Source organism: Mauremys reevesii, linkage group 5 (genome assembly GCF_016161935.1).
Source record: "Mauremys reevesii isolate NIE-2019 linkage group 5, ASM1616193v1, whole genome shotgun sequence".
Classification (NCBI taxonomy): domain Eukaryota; kingdom Metazoa; phylum Chordata; order Testudines; family Geoemydidae; genus Mauremys; species Mauremys reevesii.
In genome coordinates, this window is record NC_052627.1 from 139,454,006 (window position 1) to 139,481,416 (window position 27,411).

A 27,411-nucleotide genomic window follows, 5' to 3' on the forward strand; every position below is an offset into this window, starting at 1 on the left:
AGCCTCCGTTCTGGGGGAGGAAGTGTCCCTAAGATCATTTCTGTATTAATGATGTGGGCTACGCTAGGAAAGCTTTGGGGAACCCTGCTTAGGGCACTGTGAGATTTACTCTTTGTAATACACAAGTAGAGGCCCCAGCCATGCCTCACACACACAGAGGCAGTCCCTGCCCCAAAGAACTTGCAATCCAAGTATAGAATCGGAGACAGCAGGTGGATAGAGATTGGGGGGACCCACAAGGAACAGCGAGACAGTGAGTGTAATAAGCAGCAAACAGCACGCTAATTGTCTTGCATTTTGCAGGCATCGTGGCAGAGGTGAGTTTTAAGGAGACATTTGGCAGCTAATATAGTTGCTTTGCAGATATTTACAGGGAGCTTGGTACGAAGTATGAAATATACAAATACATGCATCCCACGAAGTGGGTATTCACCCACGAAAGCTCACGCTCCAATACGTCTGTTAGTCTATAAGGTGCCACAGGACTCTCTGCTGCTTTTACAAATATTTTGTATTTTATGGTATATTTTTCCATGATCCTTAAAAGCCAAGTCAAAATACGTATTTACTACATAGGTTTACATTGGCATTCACGACTGAATTCGATGAACTCAAGGCAGAACACAAGTAATGAGGTCATCTCTGCTTGACTCGGTGCGTTTTCCACCATGACTTGCTCTAATCTGTTCAAACAGGAGCGCTGCTACACAACTGGCAGCTTCCGCACCTTTCTAACAAAGGAGTCGGTGGCAAAAGCCATAGTTCTACCAGCTAGGAGATTATTTTCTGCCAGACTTGCTATGCACACTGATGTCCAATGGTCTTGAATTTTCACTCTGCATTCAAGGTTTCCCTTGAGTCAAGAAGTTAACTTCTGAAGCAGGATCTAGCCAGGTGGTTTATAATGAGCACGAAATAGAATAGTCGACTATCACAGCAATAAGCACCTTAGAAAAAGCTGATAAAAGAACCACATTGTAGGGACTCATCCTGCACTGACAAGGGAATAGACGACTGCTCCTCAGTTCACTGGCCAGCAGCGTCAGAATCCTCCCCTTCGAGGAGTAGCAGGCTACTGTACCTCACCAGCCCTTCCTTCCTGGGGAGTGAGACCCAACCAGCCAGGAGGTCATCCGGCTAGAGCCACGGCCAGTGGTGTTTTTCCACCAGTGCTATAGAGGTGAGTCGTCATTACTGGACCATCGCTAACTAGCTCACAGGAGAGGACGGCTGGTCTTGTCGTTAAGGCAGTGGACACGTGGGCTCTATTCCTAGCTCGGCCACAGACTTCACCCCACCTCACAGGGGAGGTGCCAGGAGAAACTCAGCACCGCCGAGGTTCTGACGTTTTCGTAACACGCACTACATTTTAAATGGCGAGTCAGTGCCTCTCAGGCACTTCCTCGCATTTGCAGTCATAGAACATCCCCGTCGCACTTACAAGAACAATCTAGGTGAGGTGCTCATATGCCAGTGAAGAGTGCCACAGATATTACCCTAAACGTCAACAACAAAGCCAAAGTTTTTCCACTAAAAAACCAAACCCTAAAATGTCACAGGACATGGGGAGTCCACTGGAGAGAGCAGCTGCCACATTGTAAGAGCAACCTGATAATTCGGTCAGCTGAACTGAGCAAAAAGTTTAAGAACCTCCACAAGTGTCAACGTAATTTATTAACAAACAGCAAAATTCTGTCAGCCTATGTTACGCTTAACATGCTACTGGGGTCCCCTGAAATAGCTTCAGCACTTGTCAAACCTCTTGCGGACCTTTCAGCAGCTTGGAGTCTTGCAGCGAGATGCTGGTCTGAAAAACGATTCTAAAAACAACGCCTTGAGTTTCCATCTTTACAGTGTCAATCTGACTCCAGACCAAGTCTGCTCAATTTGCAAGCAAGAAGATGGTTTTTCTAACTGCCAGCCCTGCAAACTCCCCTCGGTACCTGAAAGTCAAGCTGGGTTCTTGCTTGTTCACGCTTCAAAAACAATAAGACTCTGCAGGCCAGATTCTGCCTTCAGTTACACGTATGCAATGATCCCATCCTATTTAAAGCCTGCCCTCAGTTACACCCCTTTAGGTGTAAGTAAGGACAGACTTTGGCCCTGCAGTTGGAGCTTCTTAACCCTACAGTTGATGCATGAGCCAGAATAAAACCCAGCTCCCTCTGCTGTGGCTGTACTGGCTCCTGGAAAGCCAACAGGAGTAAAATCTGATTTTTTCCCCGCACACTGTGCAGCTGTGACCCCAGTACATACAGGGAGTAGATCTGCTGAGTCAGGAGGATCACTCCTTAAAACTCTACTCCATGATGCCCACAAAAAACTGACAACAGCTAAGCACCTCATCATGCTGACCAATTCTGCCATATTGTCTTTGTACTCAGTCGGTCTGCAACCACCTGTTGTCTCGTGTCTTATATTTAGCTTGTAAGTTCTTTGAGGCTGGGATATTCTTTTTTCTGTGTTTGTACAGCACCTAACACAACCAGGCCCTGTCTGTGATCGGGTCTCTTAGGTGCTTGCTACAGTAATATTTACAGACACTTTTCAGAATAAAATCACAACAACTGTCAGATGTTCTGTCTATACGGCAAAATGGAACCCTAGCCTGGTAAGTTTAGGCACTGCCACAATAAAGGTGTTAAAATAAGAATGAATAAACCCCACTCCACAAAGCAACAACCACTACAACTGCCACTTTCCTCCATGGGGAAACGGAGTCAGGGCAGGGCAGGCCCCTGCCCTCTCTGTAGGGATGGGAGTGGGGTGGGGTGATGGCTGGTGCCCCAAACAGTAGCTACTAGGTAAGGGAAGCTGCTGAAAGTTCAATAGACTGAGAGGCCACTGTCATTAAAACACTAGAAGTCAGGTTCCTATGACCCTGTCTGTCATTCAAGACCAGCAAACAGGAAAAGTTTGTTACAATACACTTAAGGCAAATCACTGCCAACTCTGACCTGCAAATAGTCAGAATACTAGAGGTTAGGTCCTAGCTATTAGCTAAAATTCTGACAATCAGGTCAGGTACTTTGTTCACTGCAGGAAACCCCAACTTCATCTTAAAATGAGAATTGATCCACTTGGCACTAGGACCCTGCAGATGGTGAGTGCTGCAAGCCTGCGCTCTGAAAAACTGCACCATTTCACAACTTCAGCAACAGCCAGAGCAGCAACAACGCCAGACTGCAAGCACTGACGGACAATGAGGTTGTTATTTTTGTTTTCTATTCCTTATGACACCCATTCCACGTTTTTTTGGTTAGCTAAAACTGAAGCGATCAAGATTGCAATCAATCTATCAGAAGCACCTCATTGAAAAGGTAACCATAGCAACACACTGAGGAACACAGGATGCTGCATCCAAGCTACAGCTGTCTGGTAACAGGAGGAGGTTAGTCAATTTCAGCTCAGGATCATCTCCATCAAAACAACGCACCCATTATTTCACAGCTGAACCCCTTTCCATAGTCATCAATAGCTCTGGCCTTTAACCATCCATTCACTGTACATAGCATTTAACCTTCATTGTTTCTAACTGTACCCAGGGGAAACCCTTTTAAAAATACGCCTACTCTGCTCTTAGAACTCAAAGATTTAAAGCAACCAAAACAAAGGTTTTCACTGTTCCTTCCTTATTTGGATTTCAACGATATTGCTGACAAAACAGAATTGCTTTTTACCTATTAGCCGCACTCCTGTCATTTTCCTCCACCCTCTGAATGATTAATACACTTTTTAATTCAGCTCATCTCGTTCAGTGCATTGCTGGTTTTCTGACATGCAACATTATTCTTTATCTTCAAAATACTGAAAAACTGAAATTAAGGCTCATTTATAGAGGTACCTAGGAAGAGACGCAATATAACTCGATGAGAAATCACCCACATTGCAGCATTAACACATACACGCAAATCATGTAACCACCCAAACAGACAGATGGAGAAGAACATTCATCGGGATGCTGAAGGGGAGATGAGGCTCAAGGTTAATTTTATATCTGAGTGTATCACAATCCTCATGGATTTTCTAAATTATTTCTGTTCTGACTCATGTGGTCATATATTATTCTTTAAACTGGATTTACTCCAGACCTCCCAAGCCCTCGAAGGGTAAACTCAGAAACCCCTGCAACTCAGCACCCAAAGGTCCCAATGGGGATTTGGGTCTTTATGCTGCAGACATCTCACAAATGAAGGCCCAAACCGACAGCTCCAGAGATGCCCCCCCTCCTAGTAATCAGTTAGACCTGGTGCTGCTAGACCTGTCCAGCAGAGGATCGTAAAGTGCTTTGCATTTCACTTAGCAATGAATTTGTGAAGTGTGTCGATATTACTGACCCTATGTGAAGTGGGGAGACCTGCCCGAGGTTACCTGGCAAGCCTTTGGCAGAGCCAAACGGAATCCAGATCCCCCACGTCCTAGTTTGAGACTGTCCCTCCCCACCTACCTAATAAATGATGTGATGTTACAGGACTCCACCAAAGGTGCTCAGTGAATCTACTGGGCTGCACCTGAATGAATTGGAAGGAGTAGTGAATTTCGGCTCACAAAAGAGAGAAAAAAAGAGCACTCTACTGCGAGTTTCTCTTAGTAGTCGGTGCAGTGTACTAGAACGCAGCCATTCAATCAGGGGCACTATCTAGGCCGACACATCCTTGTGTGGGTTACTGTCATTATGAAATGGCCTGATTCAGTCTGGAGTGAGTCCCACTGAAATTGTTTCTTGCCATCAAAGCCATCTGGAGGAATGGTTTAATTTGTAATAATGAGATTTAAGGTCTGTAATGGCATTTACGCAACACAACTGCAGTATGCAAGTTAACTGGGGACAGTGACTATTAGTCATTTATCTTTGATGTCAAAACACGAGCATCACCAGGCCGAGTTTTCCACACGGAAATGAGGGTCGTTGGCGTGCCGTGATAAAACGATCCACCTGATAATGAAGCAAGCGGAGGGGAGCTCTCTGCTCTCTAACTCATCCATTAAAGGTCGTTGGGAAGAATTGGTTACCGGGGCTGACTCTCTCAAGAGAAGTGCTGGAGGATGAAGAGGGTGTGCAGGGGTAGGCAGGAAGAAGGGCATAGGAGGCAGTCAGGCCTCTCAGCTGTGTGCTTTGAGGGAAGGAATCCATGGAAGCGAGCTCCATCAAGGAAGAGTGCAAACAAGAGAGGTCTGGAGGGTGGAGGAGAGAAAGCAGGTCACCATGGACCTGGTAGTAGTCAGAGACTCCTTCCCTCTTTGTGTTATGTCATATCTGTATGGTAGTAGCACCTCAAAGGCCCGGTCAGAATCAGGGCCCCATTGTGACGGGCACTGCACAGACACATAGGCAAGAAGAGAGCCTGCCACTACCAGCCTCCCCCAAAGATCTGCTATTGCAGATCCTGGTAGCTTACATCATTCCACGTTCCTGCTGAAGAACCAGGGCTGCTTGTTTGTGACTCTCACGGAAGGGTGCTCGCTCTCTCTCTCTCTCTCCGAGCACGGGAGGAGGAAAGAGACGTTCCTTCCTTCCCTGCACTAGTAGCACAGAAGGCCTGCTGTCTTCCTAGCTCCATCTCTCACCTCTGATAGAAGTCCCCACTAGGCCCTGGGCAAACATCCAGCGCTGTCACCAGAGCAAAGGGCCATCCCCAGCTGCTGCACTGTTAGAGGCGTCATCCTTCACACCAGCATCACACCAGGGTTCCCTCTCCTCATTGCCAGTGGCTGTTCACCTGGAAGCTAGAGGGTATGGGGATGTTCTCACGCTCAGTACCGGGGTGAGGTACCCACTGAGTGCAGAAAAGCTGCTCACAGCGTAACTGCACCAGCAACGTCTACCTCGTTATGTACAAAAGGAGTTACAAAATACCAGCTTCTATTCAAATACCTCATGTGGAGGTTCATGTTTATCAAGTCTTTTACAGATGACAGCTTACATTGAGCACAGAAGTAAACACACTGGCCAGTAACAATGAGGCAGCGCTAGGATGACTGTCTCAACAAGCACTGCTGTATTTACCCAACGCCCAAATATCAACACTAACACGAAATTACAGAGCTAATCAAAGACCCAGCTTTCAGACACCCACTTAAGAACATAAGAGCCGCCATGCTGCGTCAGACCATCTAGCCCAGTATTCTGTCTTCCAACAGTGGCCAATGCCAGGTGCTTCAGAGGGAATGAACAGAACAGGGAATCATCAAGAAAAAGTAGAAAGCCTACAAGGAGTGGAAGATGGGAGTGATCAGCAAGGAAAGCTGCCTTATTGAGGTCAGAACACGTAGGGATAAAGTGAGAAAGGCCAAAAGCCATGTAGAGTTGGACCTTGCAAAGGGAATTAAAACCAAGAGTAAAAGGTTCTATAGCCAGATAAATAAGAAACAAAGAAAGTAGAAGTGGGACCACTAAACACTGAGGATGGAGTGGAGTTTAAGGCCCAATATCTAAACAAATACTTTGCCTCAGTCTTTAATGAGGAGCTTAGGGATAATGGTAGGATGACAAATGGGAATGAGGATATGGAGGTAGATATTACCACATCTGAGGTAGAAGCCAAACTCGACCAGCTTAATGGGACTAAATTGGGGGGCCCAGATAATCTTCATCCAAGAATATTAAAGGACCTGGCACATGAAATTGCAAGCCCATTAGCAAGAATTTTTAATGAATCAGTAAACTCAGGGGTTGTACCGTACAACTGGAGAATTGCTAACATAGCTCGTATTTTTAAGAAAGGAAAAAAAAGTGATCCAAGTAACTACAGGCCTGTCAGTTTGACATCTGTAGTATGCAAGGTCTTGAAAAAAGTTTGAAGGAGAAAGTAGTTAAGGACATTGAGGTCAATGGTAATTGAGACAAAATACAACATGGTTTTACAAAAGGTAGATCGTGCCAAACCAACCTGATCTCCTTCTTTGAGAAGGTAACAGATTTTTTAGACAAAGGAAACGCAGTGGATCTAATTTCCCTCGATTTCAGTAAGGCATTTGATATGGTTCCACATGGGGAATTATTAGCTAAATTGGAAAAGATGGGGATCAAGATGAAAATTGAAAGGTGAATAAGGAACTGGTTAAAGGGGAGACAACAACAGGTCATACTGAAAGGTGAACTGTCAGGCTGGAGGGAGGTTACTAGTGGAGTTCCTCAGGGATCGGTTTTGGGACCAGTCTTATTTAATCTTTTTATTACTGACCTTGGCACAAAAAGTGGGAATGTGCTAATAAAGTCTGCGGATGACACAAAGCTGGGAGGTATTGCTAACACAGAGAAGGACCGGGATATCATACAGGAAGATCTGGATGACCTTGTAAACTGGAGTAATAGTAATAGGATGAAATTTAATAGTGAAAAGTGCAAGGTCATGCATTTAGGGATTAACGACAAGAATTTTGGTTATAAATTGGGGACACGTCAGTTGGAAGTAACAGAGGAGGAGAAGAACCTCAGAGTCATCCTGTGATCAACCAGTATTCTGAGCTGCCAATGTGAAATGGCCGTTAAAAAAGCTAATGCGGTCTTGGGATGCATTAGGCGAGGTATTTCCAGCAAAGATAAGGCAATGTTAGTACCGTTATACAAGGCACTGATGAGACCTCATCTGGAATAGTGTGTGCAGTTCTGATCTCCTATGTTTAAGAAGGATGAATTCAAACTGGAACAGGTACAGAAAAGGGCTACTAGGATGATCCGAGGAATGGAAAATCTGTCTTATGAAAGGAGACTCAAAGAGCTTAGCTTGTTTAGCCTAACCAAAAGAAGGCTGAGGGGAGATATGATTGCTCTTTATAAATATAATCAGAGGGATAAATATCAGGGAGGGAGAGGGAATTATTTAAGCTTAGTACCAATGTGGACACAAGAACAAATGGATATAAACTGGACACTAGGAAGTTTAGACTTGAAATTAGACAAAGGTTTCTAACCATTAGAGGAGTGAAGTTCTGGAACAGCCTTCCAAGGGGAGTAGTGGGATCAAAAGACATATCTGGCTTCAAGACTAAGCTTGATAAGTTTATGGAGAGGATGGTATAATGGGATAGACTAATTTTGGAAATTAATTGGTGTTTGACTATTAGCAGTAAATATGCCCAATGGCCTGTGATGGGATGTTAGATGGGTGGGATCTGAGTTACTACAGAGAATTCTTTGCTGGGTGCTGGCTGGTGAGTCTTACCCACATGCTCAGGGTTTAACTAATCGTCATATTTGCGGTCAGGAAAGAATTTTCCTCCAGGGCAGATTGGCAGAGGCCCTGGAAGTTTTTTGCCTTCCTCTGCAGCATGGGGCATGGGTCACTTGCTGGAGGATTCTCTGCACTTTGAGGTCTTTAAACCACAATTTGAGGACTTCAATAACTCAGACATAGGTTAGGGGTTTGTTACAGGAGTGGGTGGGTGAGATTCTGTGGCCTGCGTTGTGCAGGAGGTCAGACTAGATGATCATAATGGTCCCTTCTGACCTTAAAGTCTATGAGTCTAAGTGATCCGTCCCCTGTTGCCCATTCCCAGCTTCTGGCAAACAGAGCCTAGGGACCCTCAGAGCACAGGGTTGAACCCCTGATCACATGAGCTAATAGCTATTGATGGACCTATCCACTTATCTAATTCCCTTCTGAACCCCATTATAGTTTTGATCCTCACAACATCCCCTGGCAACAGGTTCCACAGTTTGACTGTGCGTTGTGTTATATTTTGTTCTTGTGCCCAAGAAACGACAGTGTCTGGCACAGAGCAGATGTATTTAGAAAAATATGCAGGATTGAGGAATCAATGCCATTGGCTAACTAGAGCTCCAACCTGTGCCTTAGGGGACATCTGACTGGCAGAATTCTCAGCCAATCAGAGAAGTAAGCTACTCTTACCTTTAGAAGTATTTCTCAAGGACTATATACCAATAGCCAATAAGAAAGCAGGGATTTGCATGAAGAGCCTCCACGAGCACATATCCACTTGTACTAATGGGATATTATCTGAGGACTCAGATTTCCTACTGCCCTCAAAATATGGCACTTTTCGCTGCAGCAAATGATCAGCACCTCAACTTCTGCCCTGGCAACATATGCTCCCCAGGAAGGCCTACCCCATAAAAGAAGCACACTTTTAAAGCTTCCCCTCCTTATGAACGTGCTTTCAGATGGCAGTCTAGACTACATAAAAGTTCACTTACGGTGACAAAGATGTGCGGCCAAGGACTCGTATTTTGGATTATCTTGTGTTTTGTCCCTTAGAAGAGTTTCATACCAGGAGGCAGGCAAATCTGTAGTTCTAGAATGCTGTAATCATAACAGAGTGCCTCAAAACCACTAAAAGATAAAGCTTTTTAAATCCACACCTGTGTCGGGAAAAGAGTTTTATACATGTTTCGCAGATGCATGTTAAACTTGAATCTGTTGTTTAAAGCATTCTGAAGATGTTATACATGTGAAATGAACTGGAATACTTTTAGTCAGATTTGGGTTTCTATAGGCAATCCATAATGATTTTGCTTTTCTGTGATTTTATTACACTCTGCAGAGTTCTTGGTCACCAAATGCAAGATGTTTGAAAGAATATGTAACTACAGTCAGCAAAATGAAACCTGCTTCCATGCCTTAGATGGGTTGAAGGTTGAAAGCATCCCACCAAGGAAAAAGGTGAATTACACTGAAATTTAAAAAAATTGTAGCAACAAGCAGCATCTGAGTTAAACTGAAAAAAATGGTGTTTTTTTAAAAGTTCTATGCAGGCGTCATTATGTTTAAGAACAATCCCACTTCTGTAAGAGTCTCTGGGGGTATTTTGGCCTTTCTGGATATGCTCTCATTTGTTTTTAAGTTTGCTGATAGGAACAGCTGCACAAAAACAGAATCTTTGTTTCTACAAATAGGTCACCTGCTTGGAAATAATTGTTACCAGACTGTGGAAATAGTTCATTCATTGACATTTGTACTAGCACTTCTCTTCCTAAACTGTGAAAGAAACACCTTTCCACATCCCTCCAACAGAGCCACTGCTGTATGTGTGTGAACTGTATCACAGTGCGGTCTGGACAGCACTGATACAAGCAGAAAGGGCTTTACACATGAATAAATACCACTACTAATGTTTGGGTCTCCAGGTGGGGCAGAAAGCAAATGAATTAATAAACAAAGAACCGGTTTTCATGCAATTATCCCTAGCAACATTATCAATGGGGAATATAAAGATTAAATAAAGCAGAACTGTTTCTAACCACACACTGGTTGTGGTCTCAGATGAGAGCTAGGAGCCCAGAACTCCAGAGTTCTAATTCCAACTATGCCAATAACTCACTATGGGGAAATTATTTCACTTCTTTGTGCCTGAGGTTTCCCGTCTATAAAATGGGAACTCTGCCACCTACTTACCTCATAGGGGAAATGCAAGGCTCTATTAATGTTTACACAGCACATCAAAGAGCACTATCTAGAACAGGGGTTCTCAAACTGGGGGTCGGGACCCCTGAGGGGGTCACAAGGTTATTACATGGGGGGGGGGGTTGCGAGCTGTCAGCCTCCACCCTAAACCTTGCTTTGCCTTGGGCATTTATAATGAGTTAAATATATTTAAAAAGTGTTTTTAATTTATAAGAGGGATCGCACTCAGAGGCTTGCTATGTGAAAGAGGTCACCAGTACAAAAGTTTGAGAACCACTGATCTAGAGGTTAAGTACACCCCTATTAAAGAGGGGATTTCTTTTTTAATTTACAGTAAAACATTAGCAAAATTCCATCATATGGGAACCAGATTAGGACTGAAAACAGCTGCCAAAGCAATGGGCGATTCAGTCTCACTCTTTTCTTGAAGCATTTTATAGCCACACTGATTTCAAGAGAGCTGGATTAGGCTTCACCACCACACGGAGACAAAGAGAACGCCTGCTGGGCTACGGTGCCCCCTTTCCGCAGAAATGCCAGGGTGAGCTGGGTACTGAGCAATGCTAAGCGTCGCTCATTTCCTAGGCACTTGATCTCTTTACACTACATAAACCAGATCCTCAGAGCAGGAGTTCTTTGGGGCAGGGATGGGAATCCACCTCCTCCCTGTGTCCGTGCAGCTCCCAGCCCGCCAGGGCCGGAGCCCAACCAGGCACCACTGCAATATTAAGACTAAACCTCCAGACAAAAGGCAGGTCTGGGCTGCAAGGGCCACATCAGCAGCCAACAGGAAATCGGCTGCAAAGAGAAACTTCTGCAGTGCCCCTCCCTGGCACCAACCCGGGGCAGGGAGGTGGGGCTGCCCATCCCAGCGCCAACCCCCACAGATGGGAGCCCCCCCACTCCGGCCCCCAGGGGCCACCCCCCATTCCCCAGAGGGCTGCCCATCCCAGCGCCAACCCCCACAGATGGGAGCCCCCCCACTCCGGCCCCCAGGGGCCACCCCCCATTCCCCAGAGGGCTGCCCATCCCAGCGCCAACCCTCGCAGATGGGAGCCCCCCGCCCTGGCCCTCAGGGGCCACCCCAGCCCCCAATCCCGGGGTCTGCCCATCCCAGCGCCAACCCCCGCAGACGGGAGCCCCCCCACCGAGAGGGGGAGGGGAGGGGAGCCCCGCCCCGCAGAGGGGGCCCTGTCCGGTGCCGCGGGGGGTCGGTACCTGCTGCCCGGCCGCCCCCTGGGCTGCTCACCCTCGGCTCCGGCCCCCAGCTCCGCCCGCCCCGCCCCTTGCCCGCGGTTGGCGATCGCGCCACCTGACGCACCCACACTCGCCGGTTCTTCAGTGCGGAACTTTCCGGTCAGGCATCGCCACGGGCAGCCCGCAGGGGTCCTACGGAAAAGGTCGCGCAGGCGCGGTGAGGCGCGGAGGCCAAGAAGAAGCGGGGCGTGAGATCACTGTACGGCAAGGGTAAGGGGACATAGGGGGCGGAGCCTAGAGCAAGGAGGGGAGGGGCGGGGCAGGTGTCTGAGAGCGGGGGACCGGCGGGTGCACTGCGGGGAGGGGCTGATCCTGAGGGACCCGGTGTGTGGGGGCGGCGCCAGGGAGCTGCTGCCGGGGCGGGGGTCTGAGCACACCAGCGCCTACAGACACGCACACCCCCCTACTTCTAGTACTCACCCCCTAGTTCCAGCACCTACACACACACACACACCCCTAGTTCCAGTACTCACACCCTAGTTCCAGCACCTACACACACACACACACACACCCCTAGTTCCAGCACCTACAGACACCCCCTAGTTCCAGCACCTACAGACACACACACACACCTCTAGTTCCAGCACCTACACACACCCACCCACCCCCTAGTTCCAGCGCCTACAGACACACCTCTAGTTCCAGCACCTACAGACACCCCCTAGTTCCAGCACCTACAGACACACACACACACCTCTAGTTCCAGCACCTACACACACACACACACACTAGTTCCAGCAGCTACAGACACCCCCTAGTTCCAGTACCTACAGACACACACACACCCACCCCTCTAGTTCCAGCGCCTACAGACACCCCCTAGTTCCAGCACCTACAGACACACACACACACCTCTAGTTCCAGCACCTACACACACACACACACACTAGTTCCAGCAGCTACAGACACCCCCTAGTTCCAGTACCTACAGACACACACACACCCACCCCTCTAGTTCCAGCGCCTACAGACACCCCCTAGTTCCAGCACCTACAGACACACACACACACCCCTAGTTCCAGCATGTGCCAGCAATGCCCCTCTGCTATGTACATCGGCCAAACTGGACAGTCTCTACGGAAAAGGATAAATGGACACAAATCAGATATTAGGAATGGCAATATACAAAAACCTGTAGGAGACACTTCAACCTCCCTGGCCACACAATAGCAGATCTTAAGGTGGCCACCCTGCAGCAAAAAAACTTCAGGACCAGACTTCAAAGAGAAACTGCTGAGCTTCAAGTATCAGAGGGGGAGCCGTGTTAGTCTGGATCTGTAAAAGCAGCAAAAAGTCCTGTGGCACTTGCATCTGATGAAGTGGGTATTCACCCACGAAAGTTCATGCTCCAGAACGTCTGTTAGTCTATAAGGTGCCACAGGATTCTTTGCTGCTTTTGCTGAGCTTCAGTTCATCAGCAAATTTGACACCATCAGCTCAGGATTAAAACAAAGACTGTGAATGGCTTGCCAACTACAAAACCAGTTTCTCCTCCCTTGGTTTTCACACCTCAGCTGATAGAAGAGGGCAACTAACCTCGTTATCTCTAGCCTGCTTCTTGCTTGCTTATATATACCTGCCCCTGGAAATTTCCACTACTTGCATCCGACGAAGTGGGTATTCACCCACGAAAGCTCATGCTCCAAAACGTCTGTTAGTCTATAAGGTGCCACAGGATTCTTTGCTGCTTTTACAGATCCAGACTAACACGGCTCCCCCTCTGATACTTAGCTAGACACTAAAAATCATGGTCTTAAGTTACAACCATGTGTAACCCGCTAGCCCTCCTTTTTGTCCTGTGGCTGCAGGGGCATCCCCTGGGGGGATCCCTAAACATGTGCTCACTACCTATGTTGTCCTGTCTGTGGGATCTTGTCTTTAGCTGTGACCCTCGCAGTACGTTTCCCACGCTCGGAGAAGAGCTCTGTGTCTCTCTCACTGACAGAAGTTGGTCCAATAAAAGATATTTTCCCCCCCACACACACACACTTGTCCCTCTGATATCTTGGGACTGCTCGGCTACAACGTGCTGCCTGTGCCTCTTTAGACAGCAGGAGGCGAGGAGAGGAAACTTTCTCTCCCCTCCCTCGGGAAGGCGGGGCCAGCCAGCCACTGCCTTTGGGACAGGAAGCAGGAGAGCTCAGCTGTTGGGGAGGGCTGAGGTGGGGTGGAGTTGCTGCTGCTAAGGAAGGGGCTGTCACTTTGGAATTGTGGTGCCAGCCCAGGTTTGCCCTGTCTGTGCTGCGGTCACTGGGATCCTGTCTCTGTCGCTGTTTCGTAAGCTGAGGTGGGACGGTGGGAAGCGAGAAGGGCTGGAAAAGGGTGGATCAGACCCAGGAAGCGGGGAGGGGGGCATGTAGATGGGATTGTTAAAATCGAGTAATGGCAAATGAAATGTGAGAAACCCGCAGTAATAAATCGCCTCGGCAGCTTTCAGACTTCCAGTGGGGATTCAGCCAAACCTCCGGCTCATGCTGGAGGCCTCTGTCCCCGCCATGGGCTAAATCCACGGTGGAGGGAATGGATGGGGAAACTGGCTCTGAAAAACATGGTGGGTGCGATTATATCTTGTATTGGACCAGCTTCCGGTGGGGAAAGAGACACGCTCCAAACAGCTCCAACCACACTACAAACAAGGAGAGAAACAAAGGCTGGGCCCAGGGGGCTGGACCAACGTGAATAGTGGGGTGCTGAGAGCCACTGAACCAAACTGTAACCCTGCATGTGATGGAAACCGCCTCCAGCCAGGGGGTGCGGCCAGCAGCCCCCCTACATCCAGCACCTATGGCAGAGCTTGGGGGGTCTCCTGGGGTGGTGTGCATGCGTGCCAGAGAGAGCGAGCCTGTGCCTAGAGCCAGGGGGAGTGGAACACAAACACTGGACTAGCACATCAGCCCAGGCGTTTCCTGGCTCTGGCAGGGGTCGGGGCCAGGCCACCTGGCTCTGAGGGACTGGCTGGCGCTTGGCCGGTAGATGGGGCTGCCCACCCTGCTGTGCTGTGCTGTGCTCCCAGGAGGAGAGGCAGCCTTGCCTCCTGCTTCTCTCGCTTTTCTTGAGGGTGCTCCCTGCTCACCCCTCTGCCCTGGCCTTCTGGACCACCTCATCGGGCCCCACCCTGCAAGCCTCCCCAGCACACCCCTTGAGTCAGCCAAACGACATCCAGCCAGCCCGTCTGAGCCACACCCAGGAAACAGCTGTACACGCTCTGCCTCAGACCAGCCACTTCCGTGCCCTCATGTCCCACCCCGACCTGCTGCCAGCTGAGGGGGGCGAGGAAGGGCCGGTCTGTGCTATTCTAGTTCCCCAGTCTGCCTGGGAGATCAGCTGGCAGCTCCTCCATGGAGCTCTGAGCATGGCCCGTACCTGGCGCAGTTCATCACTCCCCTGGCATCTGTTCCTTGTGCAGCTAGAGGGAGACGCTGGCATGTGTCTGTGGAGGGTGCGTCACGTTGCAGCCCCTCCTGAACCTCTTCCTGAGATTCTGGCCCCACCCCTCCTAATTCACACCCCCACCCCCCATCCATGGCCCCACAAAGTTGTGGGACCTCCTCCTGGCCATCCACCATCCCAGGAAGATAAAGCTGGAGGTGATTGTAGGGCCTGTTCCTGCTCTGCACAGTCATGCCACCGAGCAGAGGTCCTCTGGGCGGCGTCCACCGACACCTTTGAGGAGCAGGAGTCGTTCTGTGATCCTCAGGCCCATTCCAGTTTTTTTCATTAGTCGTCCCCCGTATTTACTTTATAGATGGCGCTATACCGATCTCGTAGAGCTGGAAGGGACCCTGAAAGTTCATCGAGTCCAGCCCCTGCCTTCACTAACAGGACCAAGCACTGATTTTGCCCCAGATCCCTAGGTGGCCCCCTCAAGGATTGAACTCACAGCTCTGGGTTTAGCAGGCCAATGCTCAAACCCCTGAGCTTCCCTCCCCTACTTGTGGCCTGGGTCCGCTGCCCGCCCCCTTGGTTGAGGGGCAGGTCGTTAGCTTTGGGCAGGCTTAAGCCCACCTCTCCTGGTAACCGCAATGGGACCTGGCTCAGTCCCAGCGGCTTCTGAAGCAGCCAGCCAGGGAACGAGCTGCCCAGAGTGCAGGGGCGTGGGCTGGCAGCGTAGGAACGAGGGCGCAGCAGAGAGGTTTCAGGGGAGAAGCAGAAGAGACAGAAAATCTAGGGGAGAAGGGAGAGCTCCTGGTGTAGGGCAAGAAAGAAACCAGGGGAGTGTGAGGGAGAGAGGCAGGAAGACAGGCAGGAAGAGAGCCCCAGACTGGCCCAGCTCCCTCTTGACCCTGTTAGTGCCGGGCAGTGGGCTGCCCCACGGGGCTTGCCGCAGAGGGCTCTGCGCCATGCCCCTGGGCAGTGCATGCTGCCTCCCCAGCACGCCCTGGTGGCCCTGCATCCAGAGCCCCAGGATAGTCGCATGGCTGAGGCACAGGGACCCCCCGGGGACCAGGCCTCCTGGGTTCTATTTCTGATCCTGCCACGGAGTCGCTGGGTGAGTCCCTGACCCTCCCTGCGTGGCTTCAGTCCCTAATGTGGGCCGGTGCTCTGAGCTCCTTGGCTGGCAGGTGCAGAGAGGGCAGGCAGAGCTGGGGATGTGGGATTCTCCCCTCTGACGCCCTCCTCTGCTTCCCCCCAGCAGCCAGATGCCCAGGAAGAAAGCCGTAGCGCCGCTGAGCAGCCTGTGCCTGGGCAACGTGGCCAGGCACATGCAGAGCGTGTGGGTGAAGGATTACAGCGAGCACTACCTCGACGAGTACCAGTTCCGCTACGTCATGGGGCCCTTCAACGAGCTGGGTGAGAGGCAGGCAGGTCCCTCTGCCCCTGCCACCCTCCCATCCCGGAGCAGCTCCTGGCCTTGTCCCGCTGGGCCTCGCAGCGTGGCTCTGCCTAGCACCCGGGAGGGCGGGGACCACCTGGGCACAGCAGGGAGGAAACGCGCTGACTTCCTGGCCTTGCCATTTCCCAGCCCTGCTGCCCTCTGCCCGCCATGGGCAGCCCCTCTGCCGGCACAGCCCTGTGCCCAGGGAGGCCGATTATCACGCTGTCTCCCACACAGCCGGCTGCTTAGTCCAGGACCTGCTCCAGCTACTGGGCGAGAGTCGGCGCCTGTCGCGGGCCGCGCTCCACCTGCTGCTCCTGCCCCACCTGACGGAGCTGAGCCTGCGCTCCTGTCCGGGCCTGGTCAGCAACGCCATCACCCAGCTGATCACGGTGCGGTGCAAGGTAAGCGGAGCCCCAGCGACCTCCTGGGACTCCAGAATAACCTCCTGGGGACGCGCGTCTGAGCAGGAAATAGAGGGAAGGGGTCTGAGCGGATGGACTCCTGGGTTCTGTCCCCAGCTCTGGGAGGAGGTGGGGTCCAGTGGTCAGACCAAGGCGGACTGGGAGCTAGGACTCCTGGGTTCTCTCCCCAGCTCTGGGAGGAGGTGGGTGTCCAGTGCTCAGACCAAGGCGGACTGGGAGCCAGGACTCCTGGGTTCTCTCCCCAGCTCTGGGAGGGGAGTGGGGGCTGGTGGGTTAGAGCAGAGGGGGCTGGGAGCCAGGACTCCTGGGTTCTCTCCCCAGCTCTGGGAGGGGAGTGGGTGTTCAGTGATCAGACCAAGGCAGACTGGGAGTCAGGACTCCTGGGTTCTATGGTTCTCTCCCCAGCTCGAGGAGGAGGTGGGGTCCAGTGGTCAGAGCTGAGCGCTGGACTCAGGACTCCTGGGTTCTATTCCTGCCTTAGCCGCTGATAGGCTTTTGCACTGAAGGTCAGCGGTTCCCCTAGCAGCATGCGGAGTGGGTGTGGTGGGCGGACAGGCTCCCAGTGTAAATAGACGGGGGCGGGATGCTGGGCACGTCACTTAGGGGAGTGTCTGCCTCGCTCCAGCACAGCACTGGCCTGCTGCCTCTCCCCGGGGTCAGGTGAGAAGCCAGGATTGGACAGGTCACTCTCCACCGCGAGGGTGGGGCCCTGCCCTGGGGAGGCTGAGGGGAGGGGAGGGGAGAAGCTGCTCCGACCCCTGCCTGGTCCTGGAGCTAATGGAGGAGCCCGCTGTCCCCCCAGTCATTAACCCCCCAAGGGAAGCGCCTGGTCTATCTCCCTGGTTCCTGTTGCAGAACTTGTCCTCCCTGGACCTCAAGGGCTGCAGCCGGGTGCCGACGGCCGCGCTGGTGGACCTGCTGGAAGGCCTGCCGCGTCTGACCAAGCTGGGCCTGGCGGAGACGCAGGCCAACACGCAGGTGCTGGCGGCCGTGGGCTCCTGCTGCCGGCGCCTGCGGGAGCTGGACGTCTCGCACTGCCAGAAGGTGGCGCCGGACTCCCTGCTGCACCTGGCCTACGACCAGACCGAGAGCGCCCTGTGCTGCCCCGCGCTGCGGGTGCTGCTGGCCCAGGGGATAGAGCCCAAGGGCCCCGGCCAGGACTTGGTCAGAGCCCTGGCCTTTCTGCTGCTGGCTCTGCCTAGCCTGGAGTTCCTGGCCAACAGCCACCTGCGGGAGGCCCTGGCTCTCATTCACACGCAGCAGTTCAGCGGCGCGCAGGCCTTGCTGGGATTCCCCTCGCTGGAGGAGCTGGCCCGGCGCAGGCAGGGTGCCCATGCGGCCGGGGGCGACTCCTGGCTCACGCTGCCGCTCAGGCGGGTGGAGGAGGTGGAGGAGCCCTTCCTCCCCGTCTTCTGCTCCGTGTGCCCAGCGGTGGCGGAGGCAGCCGTGTCTCTCAGCGACGGCCCTGGCACCAGCTGGGGCAGCCTGGCCTGGAGCCGCCTCACCCAGCTCACCGTGCACTGCACGGGGCACCGGGGGCGGGGGCTGGCCGAGATGCTTCCCCTGGCTCAGGGCCTGGGAGCCCAGCTGCAGTCCCTCTCCCTCCACGGCTTCTCCTACGATGACGAGTTTTCCTTCTGCGCCCTGCTGAACTGCTGCCACAACCTTGCCGCCTTCAGCAGCCACCTGAGCGCCCCCGCGGGGCCCGGGCAGCCGGCCGAGGCTGTGCCCAACGGGGAGCCTGCCGCGGAGCTGCAGGACTGGGAGCTGGACATGCTCCGCCACCCCTTCCCCAAGCTCCGGCACTTCAGCTTGGGCCTGGCCAGCTCGTGTCAGCCTCTCCCTTCCCAGCATGCCGCCGTCCTGCGGGCAAGCCTGGCCTCGCTCCTCAGCCACTCCCCGCGCCTGGAGACCCTGGCCCTGCTCAGCATCCCCTTCTCCCTGGACGGCGTGTTCCAGAAGGTGCTGGCTGCCCCCGGCGCCGCCCTCCGCAATCTGCGAGAGCTGTCGCTGGCCGAGAGCCTGGTGTCCAGCCCGACCCTGCACTGCCTGCTGGCCCTGGACAATGGGCTCAGCTCCCTGAACCTGGCCGGCTGCCCGGCCATCCACCGCCGCGACTACGACCAGCTGCTCCGCACCGTCCGCAAGGAGAGGCTGGAGCTGGACATCGCATGGCAGTGAGGTGTCCTGCCTCGCCTGGGACGCTGCCCCGTGCCGCGGGAAGGAGCCCACACGCACGCAGGCGCCAGAGAGCTGGATTTAATAAAGCAGAGTGAGCACAGGGGGGAAGCTTCTGTCACCCTCCCTGGGACTGCGCTTTCCTCTGCACAGCCTTGAACCGGGAGGTCCCTTGGCTCAGCCCGTTGTGGGGGGCCCTGGGGAGACAGCGAGGGGCCCAATGCCAGGCCTGCCCTGTATGCTGCCAGGACAGGGGCTCGGGCTCTGAGGAGGTTTCTAAATGACTTCTCCCTCCCCGCATCAGCATCTGCACTGTAGAGGCCCCTCCAAGCAGAGGCCCCACTGGAGGAGGGGGTAGACAGGGCCCTGCCCTGCCCTGCCCAGGCTGGCCCTGGACTGTTCCCCAGATAGCGGGCGGGGCTGCCACGGGCGGCAGGAAGGGTGGAGGAGGAGCTGGCACTCGGCAGCACAGAGGCCAGTGGGCCCTTGCAATAGGATTGCCAGGTGTCCGGTTTTCGACCAAAATGCCTGGTCGCGCGGCTCTCAGAAGCAGCAGCATGTCCTCCCTCTGGCTCCTAGGCGTAGGGGGCAACCAGGGGGCTCCGTGCACTGCCTATGCCTGAAGCGCCAGCTCCCCAGCTCCCATTGGTTGAGAACTGCAGCCAATGGGAGCTGCGGGGGCAGCACCTGCGGATGGGGCAGTGCACAGAGCCTCCTGGCCACACCTCCGCATAGGAGCCGGAGGGAGGACATGCCGCTGCTTTCGGGAGCTGCTTGAAATAAGCGCCGCCTGTCACGGAGTGTGGGGGAGTCCGGCCCTGCACCCCTCTTCCTGGGACTCACAGTGACTCTCAGCCAGCCAGTAAAACAGAAGGTTTATTGGACAACAGGAACGCAGGCTACAGCAGAGCTCGTGGCCAGAGCTGGGAACCTCTCAATCTGGCCCTTCCGGGGGTTCATAAGAACATAAGAACATAAGAAAGGCCGTACAGGGTCAGACCAAAGGTCCATCTAGCCCAGTATCTGTCTACCGACAGTGGCCAGTGCCAGGTGCCCCTGAGGGAGTGAACCTAACAGGCAATGATCAAGTGATCTCTCTCCTGCCATCCATCTCCATCCTCTGACGAACAGAGGCTAGGGACACCATTCCTTGCCCATCTGGCTAATAGCCATTTATGGACTTAGCCACCATGAATTTATCCAGTCCCCTTTTAAACATTGTTATAGTCCTAGCCTTCACAACCTCCTCAGGTAAGGAGTTCCACAAGTTGACTGTGCACTGCGTGAAGAAGAACTTCCTTTTATTTGTTTTAAACCTGCTGCCTATTAATTTCATTTGGTGACCCCTAGTTCTTGTATTATGGGAATAAGTAAATAACTTTTCCTTATCCACTTTCTCAACATCACTCATGATTTTATATACCTCTATCATGTCCCCCCTTAGTCTCCTCTTTTCCAAACTGAAGAGTCCTAGCCTCTTTAATCTTTCCTCATATGGGACCCTCTCTAAACCCCTAATCATTTTAGTTGCTCTTTTCTGAACCTTTTCTAGTGCTAGAATATCTTTTTTGAGGTGAGGAGACCACATCTGTACACAGTATTCGAGATGTGGGCGTACCATGGATTTATATAAGGGCAATAATATATTCTCAGTCTTCTTCTCTATCCCCTTTTTAATGATTCCTAACATCCTGTTTGCTTTTTTGACCGCCTCTGCACACTGCGTGGACATCTTCAGAGAACTATCCACGATAACTCCAAGATCTTTTTCCTGACTCGTTGTAGCTAAATTAGCCCCCATCATGTTGTATGTATAGTTGGGGTTATTTTTTCCAATGTGCATTACTTTACATTTATCCACATTAAATTTCATTTGCCATTTTGTTGCCCAATCACTTAGTTTTATGAGATCTTTTGGAAGTTCTTCACAATCTGCTTTGGTCTTAACTATCTTGAGTAGTTTAGTGTCATCTGCAAACTTTGCCACCTCATTGTTTACCCCTTTCTCCAGATCATTTATGAATAAATTGAATAGGATTGGTCCTAGGACTGACCCTTGGGGAACACCACTAGTTACCCCTCTCCATTCTGAGAATTTACCATTAATTCCTACCCTTTGTTCCCTGTCCTTTAACCAGTTCTCAATCCATGAAAGGACCTTTCCTTTTATCCCATGACAGCTTAATTTACGTAAGAGCCTTTGGTGAGGGACCTTGTCAAAGGCTTTCTGGAAATCTAAGTACACTATGTCCACGGATCCCCTTGTCCACATGTTTGTTGACCCTTCAAAGAACTCTAATAGATTAGTAAGACACGATTTCCCTTTACAGAAACCATGTTGACTATTGCTCAAGAGTTTATGTTTTTCTATGTGTCTGACAATTTTATTCTTTACTATTGTTTCAACTAATTTGCCCGGTACCGACGTTAGACTTACCGGTCTGTAATTGCCAGGATCACCCCTAGAGCCCTTTTTAAATATTGGCGTTACATTAGCTAACTTCCAGTCATTGGGTACCGAAGCCGATTTAAAGGACAGGTTACAAACCTTGGTTAATAGTTCCGCAACTTCACATTTGAGTTCTTTCAGAACTCTTGGGTGAATGCCATCTGGTCCCGGTGACTTGTTAATGTTGAGTTTATCAATTAATTCCAGAACCTCCTCTAGTGACACTTCAATCTGTGACAGTTCCTCAGATTTGTCACCTACAAAAGCCAGCTCAGGTCTGGGAATCTCCCTAACATCCTCAGCCGTGAAGACTGAAGCAAAGAATCCATTTAGTTTCTCCGCAATGACTTTATCATCTTTAAGCGCTCCTTTTGTATTTTCATCGTCAAGGGGCCCCACTGGTTGTTTAGCAGGCTTCCTGCTTCTGATGTACTTAAAAAACATTTTGTTATTACCTTTGGAGTTTATGGCTAGCCATTCTTCAAACTCCTCTTTGGCTTATTACACTCTTGCACTTAAGTTGGCAGTGTTTGTGCTCCTTTCTATTTGCCTCACTAGGATTTGACTTCCACTTTTTAAAGGAAGTCTTTTTATCTCTCACTGCTTCTTTTACATGGTTGTTAAGCCACGGTGGCTCTTTTTAGTTCTTTTACTGTTTTTCTTAATTTGGGGTATACATTGAAGTTGGGCCTCTATTATGGTGTCTTTAAAAAGGGCCCACGCAACTTGCAGGGATTTCACTTTAGTCACTGTACCTTTTAACTTTTGTCTAACTAACCCCCTCATTTTTGTATAGTTCCCCCTTTTGAAATTTAAGGCCACAGTGTTGGGCAGTTGAGATGTTCTTCCCACCACAGGGATGTTGAATGCTATTGTATTATGGTCACTATTTCCAAGCGGTCCTGCTATAGTTACCTCTTGGACCAGCTCCTGCGCTCCACTCAGGATTAAATCTAGAGTCGCCTCTCCCCTTGTGGGTTCCCGTACCAGCTGCTCCATGAAGCAGTCATTTAAAGTATCGAGAAATTTTATCTCCGCATTTCGTCCTGAAGTGAAATGTTCCCAGTCAATATGGGGATAATTGAAATCCCCCACTATTATTGGGTTCTTAATTTTGATAGCCTCTCTAATTTCCCTTAGCATTTCATCATCACTATTACTGTCCTGGTCAGGTGGTCGATAATAGATCCCTACTGTTATATTTTTACTAGAGCATGAAATTTCTATCCATAGAGACTCTATGGAACCTGTGGATTCGCTTAAGATTTTTACTTCATTTGAATCTACACTTTCTTTCACATATAGTGCCACTCCTCTGCCTGCATGACCTGTTCTGTCCTTCCGATATATTTTGTACCCCGGAATGATTGTGTCCCATTGATTGCTCTCAGTCCACCAGGTTTCTGTGATGCCTATTATATCTATATCCTCCTTTATCACAAGGCACTCTAGCTCACCCAGCTTATTATTTAGACTTCTGGCATTTGTGTACAAGCACTTTAAAAACTTGTCCCTGTTTATTAGCCTGCCTTTTTCTGATGTGCCAGATTCTTTTTTATGTGACTGGTTATCATCTGAGCCGGCCCTTACATTATACTTCTCATTCCTCTGCTCCTGACTATAACCTGGAGATTCTCTATCATCAGACTCTCTCCTAAGAGAAGTCTGTGTCCGATCCACACGCTCCTTTGCAGCAGTCGGCTTTCCCCCATCTCCTAGTTTAAAAACTGCTCTACAACCTTTTTAATGTTTAGTGCCAGCAGTCTGGTTCCACTTTGGTTTAGGTGGAGCCCATCTCTCCTGTATAGGCTCCTCCCATCCCAGAAGTTTCCCCAGTTCCTAATGAACGTGAACCCCTCCTCTCTACACCATCGTCTCATCCACGCATTGAGACTCTGAAGCTCTGCCTGCCTACCTAGCCCTGCGCGTGGAACTGGGAGCATTTCTGAAAATGCCACCATAGAGGTCCTGGATTTCAGTCTCTTCCCTAGCAGCCTAAATTTGGCTTCCAGGACATCTCTCCTACCCTTCCCTATGTCATTGGTACCTACATGTACCACGACCACCGGCTCCTCCCGAGCACTACACATAAGTCTATCTAGATGCCTCGAGAGATCCGCAACCTTCGCACCAGGCAGGCAAGTCACCATACGGTTCTCCCGGTCATCACAGACCCAGCTATCTACATTTCTAATAATCGAATCTCCCATTACTAACACCTGCCTTTTCCTAGAAACTGGAGTTCCCTCCCCCGGAGAGGTAACCTCAGTGCGAGAGGCAACCCCAGCACCATCTGGAAGGAGGGTCCCAACTACGGGAAGGTTTCCCTCTGCTCCCATTGACTGCTCTACTTCCCTGGGCCCTTCTTCCTCCTCAACAGCACAGGAGCTGTCTAAGCGGAGGTGGGACAATTCTACAGTGTCCCGGAAAGCCTCATCAACATACCTCTCTGCCTCTCTCAGCTCCTCCAGTTCCGCCACCCTGGCCTCCAAAGTCCGTACATGGTCTCTGAGGGTCAGGAGCTCCTTGCACCGACTGCACACATACGCCACCCGCCCACAGGGCAGGTAATCATACATGCGACAGTCAGTGCAATAAACTGGATAGCCCCCACTCTGCTGCTGGGCTTCTGCCTGCATTGTCTCCTAGTTAATGGAAGGGTGGTTTACAGAAAGGAGTTTTGGAATGTGGTTCGGTTTATAGGTTTTAGGGGGGGCCACGGGGAAGGGGTTAGGGCTGGCGAGGGACTCCCACTCCCTTCACACTCCCCTTCTAAACTCCCTTGCGAAACTCCCTGTTAGCAGCCCCTGGTCGCTTGTGCGCGGCTTTATAAAGCCCTGGCCTGGCCTGAGTGAATGCCCCGCCCACTGATTAAGGCTCAGCCAATTACCAGGGTTCAGGGTGCTTGGATCCCAGCATAGGATTCCCTGAACTCCCACCACCCAGCCCCAAACCGAAACTGACCCCACCCTCTCCACTCAGCTCTCAGCCTTTGTCTAGCTCCCCGGGCAAAGGTGTTGACCTCCCCCGCCCCCTGCCTAGCTCAGGTTACAGGCTGAATCCCTGTCCCTCACCTAAAGTCCTCCCCGGCTCTCCCAACCCCGACACAGACAGCCCCCGCTCCATCACATCTCTCCCCCCTCCGAGACTGAACCGAGCGGGGTCACTTTGCCCAGTGACCCGGGGAAGTTTGGGACCCCCTCTCCGGGACAGCGCGTCCGCTATCAGGTTGGCACTTCCCTTCACATGGACCACGTCCATGTCATAGTCCTGCAGGAGCAGGCTCCACCTCAGGAGCTTGGCGTTGGCTCCTTTCATCTGGTGCAGCCAGGTCAGGGGAGAGTGGTTGGTGTACACGGTGAAGTGGCGCCCAAAGAGATATGGCTTCAGTTTCTTCAGGGCCCACACCATGGCCAGGCATTCCTTCTCGATGGCCGCGTAGCTCTGCTCCCGGGGTAGCAACTTCTTGCTCAGGTACACGATGGGGTGTCTCTCCCCCTTTTCATCCTCCTGCATCAACACCGCTCCCAGCCCCGTGTCTGAGGCATCGGTGAACACCATACAGGGCTTGTCAAAATCTGGGTTTGCCAGAACTGGGCCACTAACCAGAGCCTCCTTCAGTGCCCGGAGAGCCTGCTGGCACTGCTCAGTCCAGACCACCTTGTCTGGCTTCCCCTTCTTGCACAGCTCAGTGATGGGGGCGGCTATGGCGCTAAAGTGGGGCACGAACCTTCAATAGTACCCCGCTATCCCAATAAAGACCTGGACCTGCTTTTTGGTCTGGGGAGCGGGCCAGTCTTTGATCACCTCCGCCTTGGCCGGTTCTGGCTTTAGGCAGCCGCTCCCCACCCGATGGCCCAGGTAAGATACTTCCGCCATCCCCACCTTGCACTTCTCCACCTTTACGGTTAACCCGGCCTCTCGGAGTCGGTCCAGCACTTGTTTAACCTGGGACATGTGGTCCTCCCAGGTCTGGCTGAAGACGCAGATGTCATCAATATACGGCCACGGCAAAACTCTCCATCCCCCTCAGTAGCTGATCCACCAGGCGCTGGAAGGTGGCCGGCGCTCCCTTGAGGCCGAAGGGCAGGGTCCCAGGGGGGTGATGAAGGCCAATTTCAGCCTGGCATCTGCGTCCAGCGGCACTTGCCAGTAGCCCTTGGTAAGATCCATGGTGGTGAGGTACCGAGCGCCTCCCAGCTTGTCTAGGAGCTCGTCAGGCCTGGACATGGGGTAGGCATCAGATACGGTGATGTCATTGAGCTTTCGATAGTCCACACAGAACCGGATCGACCCGTCCTTCTTGGGGACCAGCACCACTGGTGAGGCCCAATGGCTAGCGGACAGCTGGATCACCCCCAAAGCCAGCATGTCCCTGACCTCTCTTTCTAGGTCCTGGGCAGTTTTCCCGGTGACCTGAAAAGGGGAGCATCTTATAGGGGAATGTGACCCAGTCTCCACCCGGTGGACAGTCAAATTAGTGCATCCAGGCTGGTTGGAAAACAGCTGTAGGTACAGATGCAGCACCCCTCTGATCTCAGCCTGCTGGGCCGGGGTCAGCTGATCCGAGAGGGGAATCACCTCCAGGGGGAACCAGCCTTTGTCCCTGGGAATAGATCCACTAGAGGGTCATCCCCCGGCTCCTCCCAATGTCCACACACGGCCAACACCACATTCCCCCTGTCATAGTACGGCTTCATCATATTCACATGGTACACCCGGCGGTGATGCGCCCGGTTCGACAGCTCCACCACATAGTTTACCTCATTTAGTTGCTTGACAACCTTGAAGGGCCCTTCCCAGGCAGCCTGGAGTTTGTTTTTCCTCACGGGGATGAGGACCATCACTTGGTCCCCGGTGGCGAAGGCGCGGGCCCGCGCCGTGCGGTCGTACCAGACCTTCTGCTTCCTCTGGGCTCGGGCCAGATTCTCCCTGGCCAGGCCCATGAGCTCGGCAAGTCTTTCCCGGAAGGACAGGACATACTCCACCACTGACTCTCCATCGGGAGCGGCCTTCCCCTCCCATTCGTCTCTCATCAGGTCCAGGGGCCCCCTTACCCGCCTTCCATATAACAGTTCGAACGGCGAGAACCCAGTGGATTCCTGGGGTACCTCCTGCAAAACAGCAGGTGAGGTAAGTACTTGTCCCAGTCCTGTGGGTGCTGGTGCATGAATGTTTTTAGCATCATCTTTAGCGTCCCGTTGAACCTCTCCACCAGCCCGTTGGTCTGGGGGTGATACGCTGAGGCCCAGCTGGGTCGGACCCCACATTTCTCCCACAGGGACTGGAGCAGGGTCGACATAAAGTTGGACCCCTGGTCCGTTAAGACTTCCTTGGGGAACCCCACCCGGCTGAAAATGGTCAGCAGCGCATCCGCCACGGTGTCTGCTTCGGTAGAGGACAAGGCCACCGCCTCGGGGTAGCGAGTGGCGAAATCTACCACCACCAGGATGTGGTTCTTCCCTGACCAAGTCGCCTTGCTGAGAAGTCCCACTATGTCCATGGCCACCTTCTGGAAAGGTTTTTCTATGATGGTCAAAGGCCTCAGAGCTGCTTTCCCCTTGTCCCGGGCCTTCCCCACCCTCTGGCAGGGGTCACAGGATTGGCAATACTGTCAAACATGGGTAAAGACCCCAGGCCAGTAAAAGTTCTGTAGCAGCCTCTGCCTGGTGCGCCGGATTCCCTGGTGCCCTGCGAGGGGGATGTCATGGGCCAGGTACAGCAGCTTGTGGCGAAACTTCTGGGGAACCACCAGCTGCCTCCTAATCCCCCATGACTCTACTTCCCTGGGGGGAGCCCATTCTCAGTACAGGAACCCCTTCTCCCACAGGAACCTCTCCTTGCAACCTCTCCTCATGGTCTGTACCACACTGAGGTCGGCCAGGTCCCTTGGCCTCCGCAAGGAGGGATCTTTCTGTAACT

At 52.0% G+C, this 27,411-nt stretch overlaps 2 protein-coding genes across 3 annotated transcripts in view; one reads left to right on the forward strand and one right to left on the reverse strand.

The window, feature by feature from the left end:
• The window catches only part of DCTN1 (dynactin subunit 1), a 130,987-nt gene extending 119,167 nt beyond the window's left edge, over positions 1 to 11,820 (reverse strand). The window contains exon 1 of one of the 2 annotated variants that reach the window (XM_039541057.1): positions 11,686 to 11,820. The gene's annotated coding sequence lies outside the window, so the exon portion shown is untranslated. Of the gene's footprint in view, positions 1 to 11,582; positions 11,630 to 11,685 lie in introns of those variants that run through there. The other variant, XM_039541058.1, reaches the window with a different exon arrangement.
• LOC120406893 lies at positions 9,528 to 19,516 on the forward strand. Its single transcript, XM_039542069.1, has 5 exons — positions 9,528 to 9,623; positions 11,707 to 11,831; positions 16,255 to 16,412; positions 16,675 to 16,841; positions 17,718 to 19,516. Exons 1-5 carry the CDS (start codon positions 9,528 to 9,530, stop codon positions 19,041 to 19,043), a joined length of 1,872 nt encoding a protein of 623 aa, XP_039398003.1. The 3' UTR covers positions 19,044 to 19,516.
• The last annotated feature ends 7,895 nt before the right edge of the window (positions 19,517 to 27,411 follow it).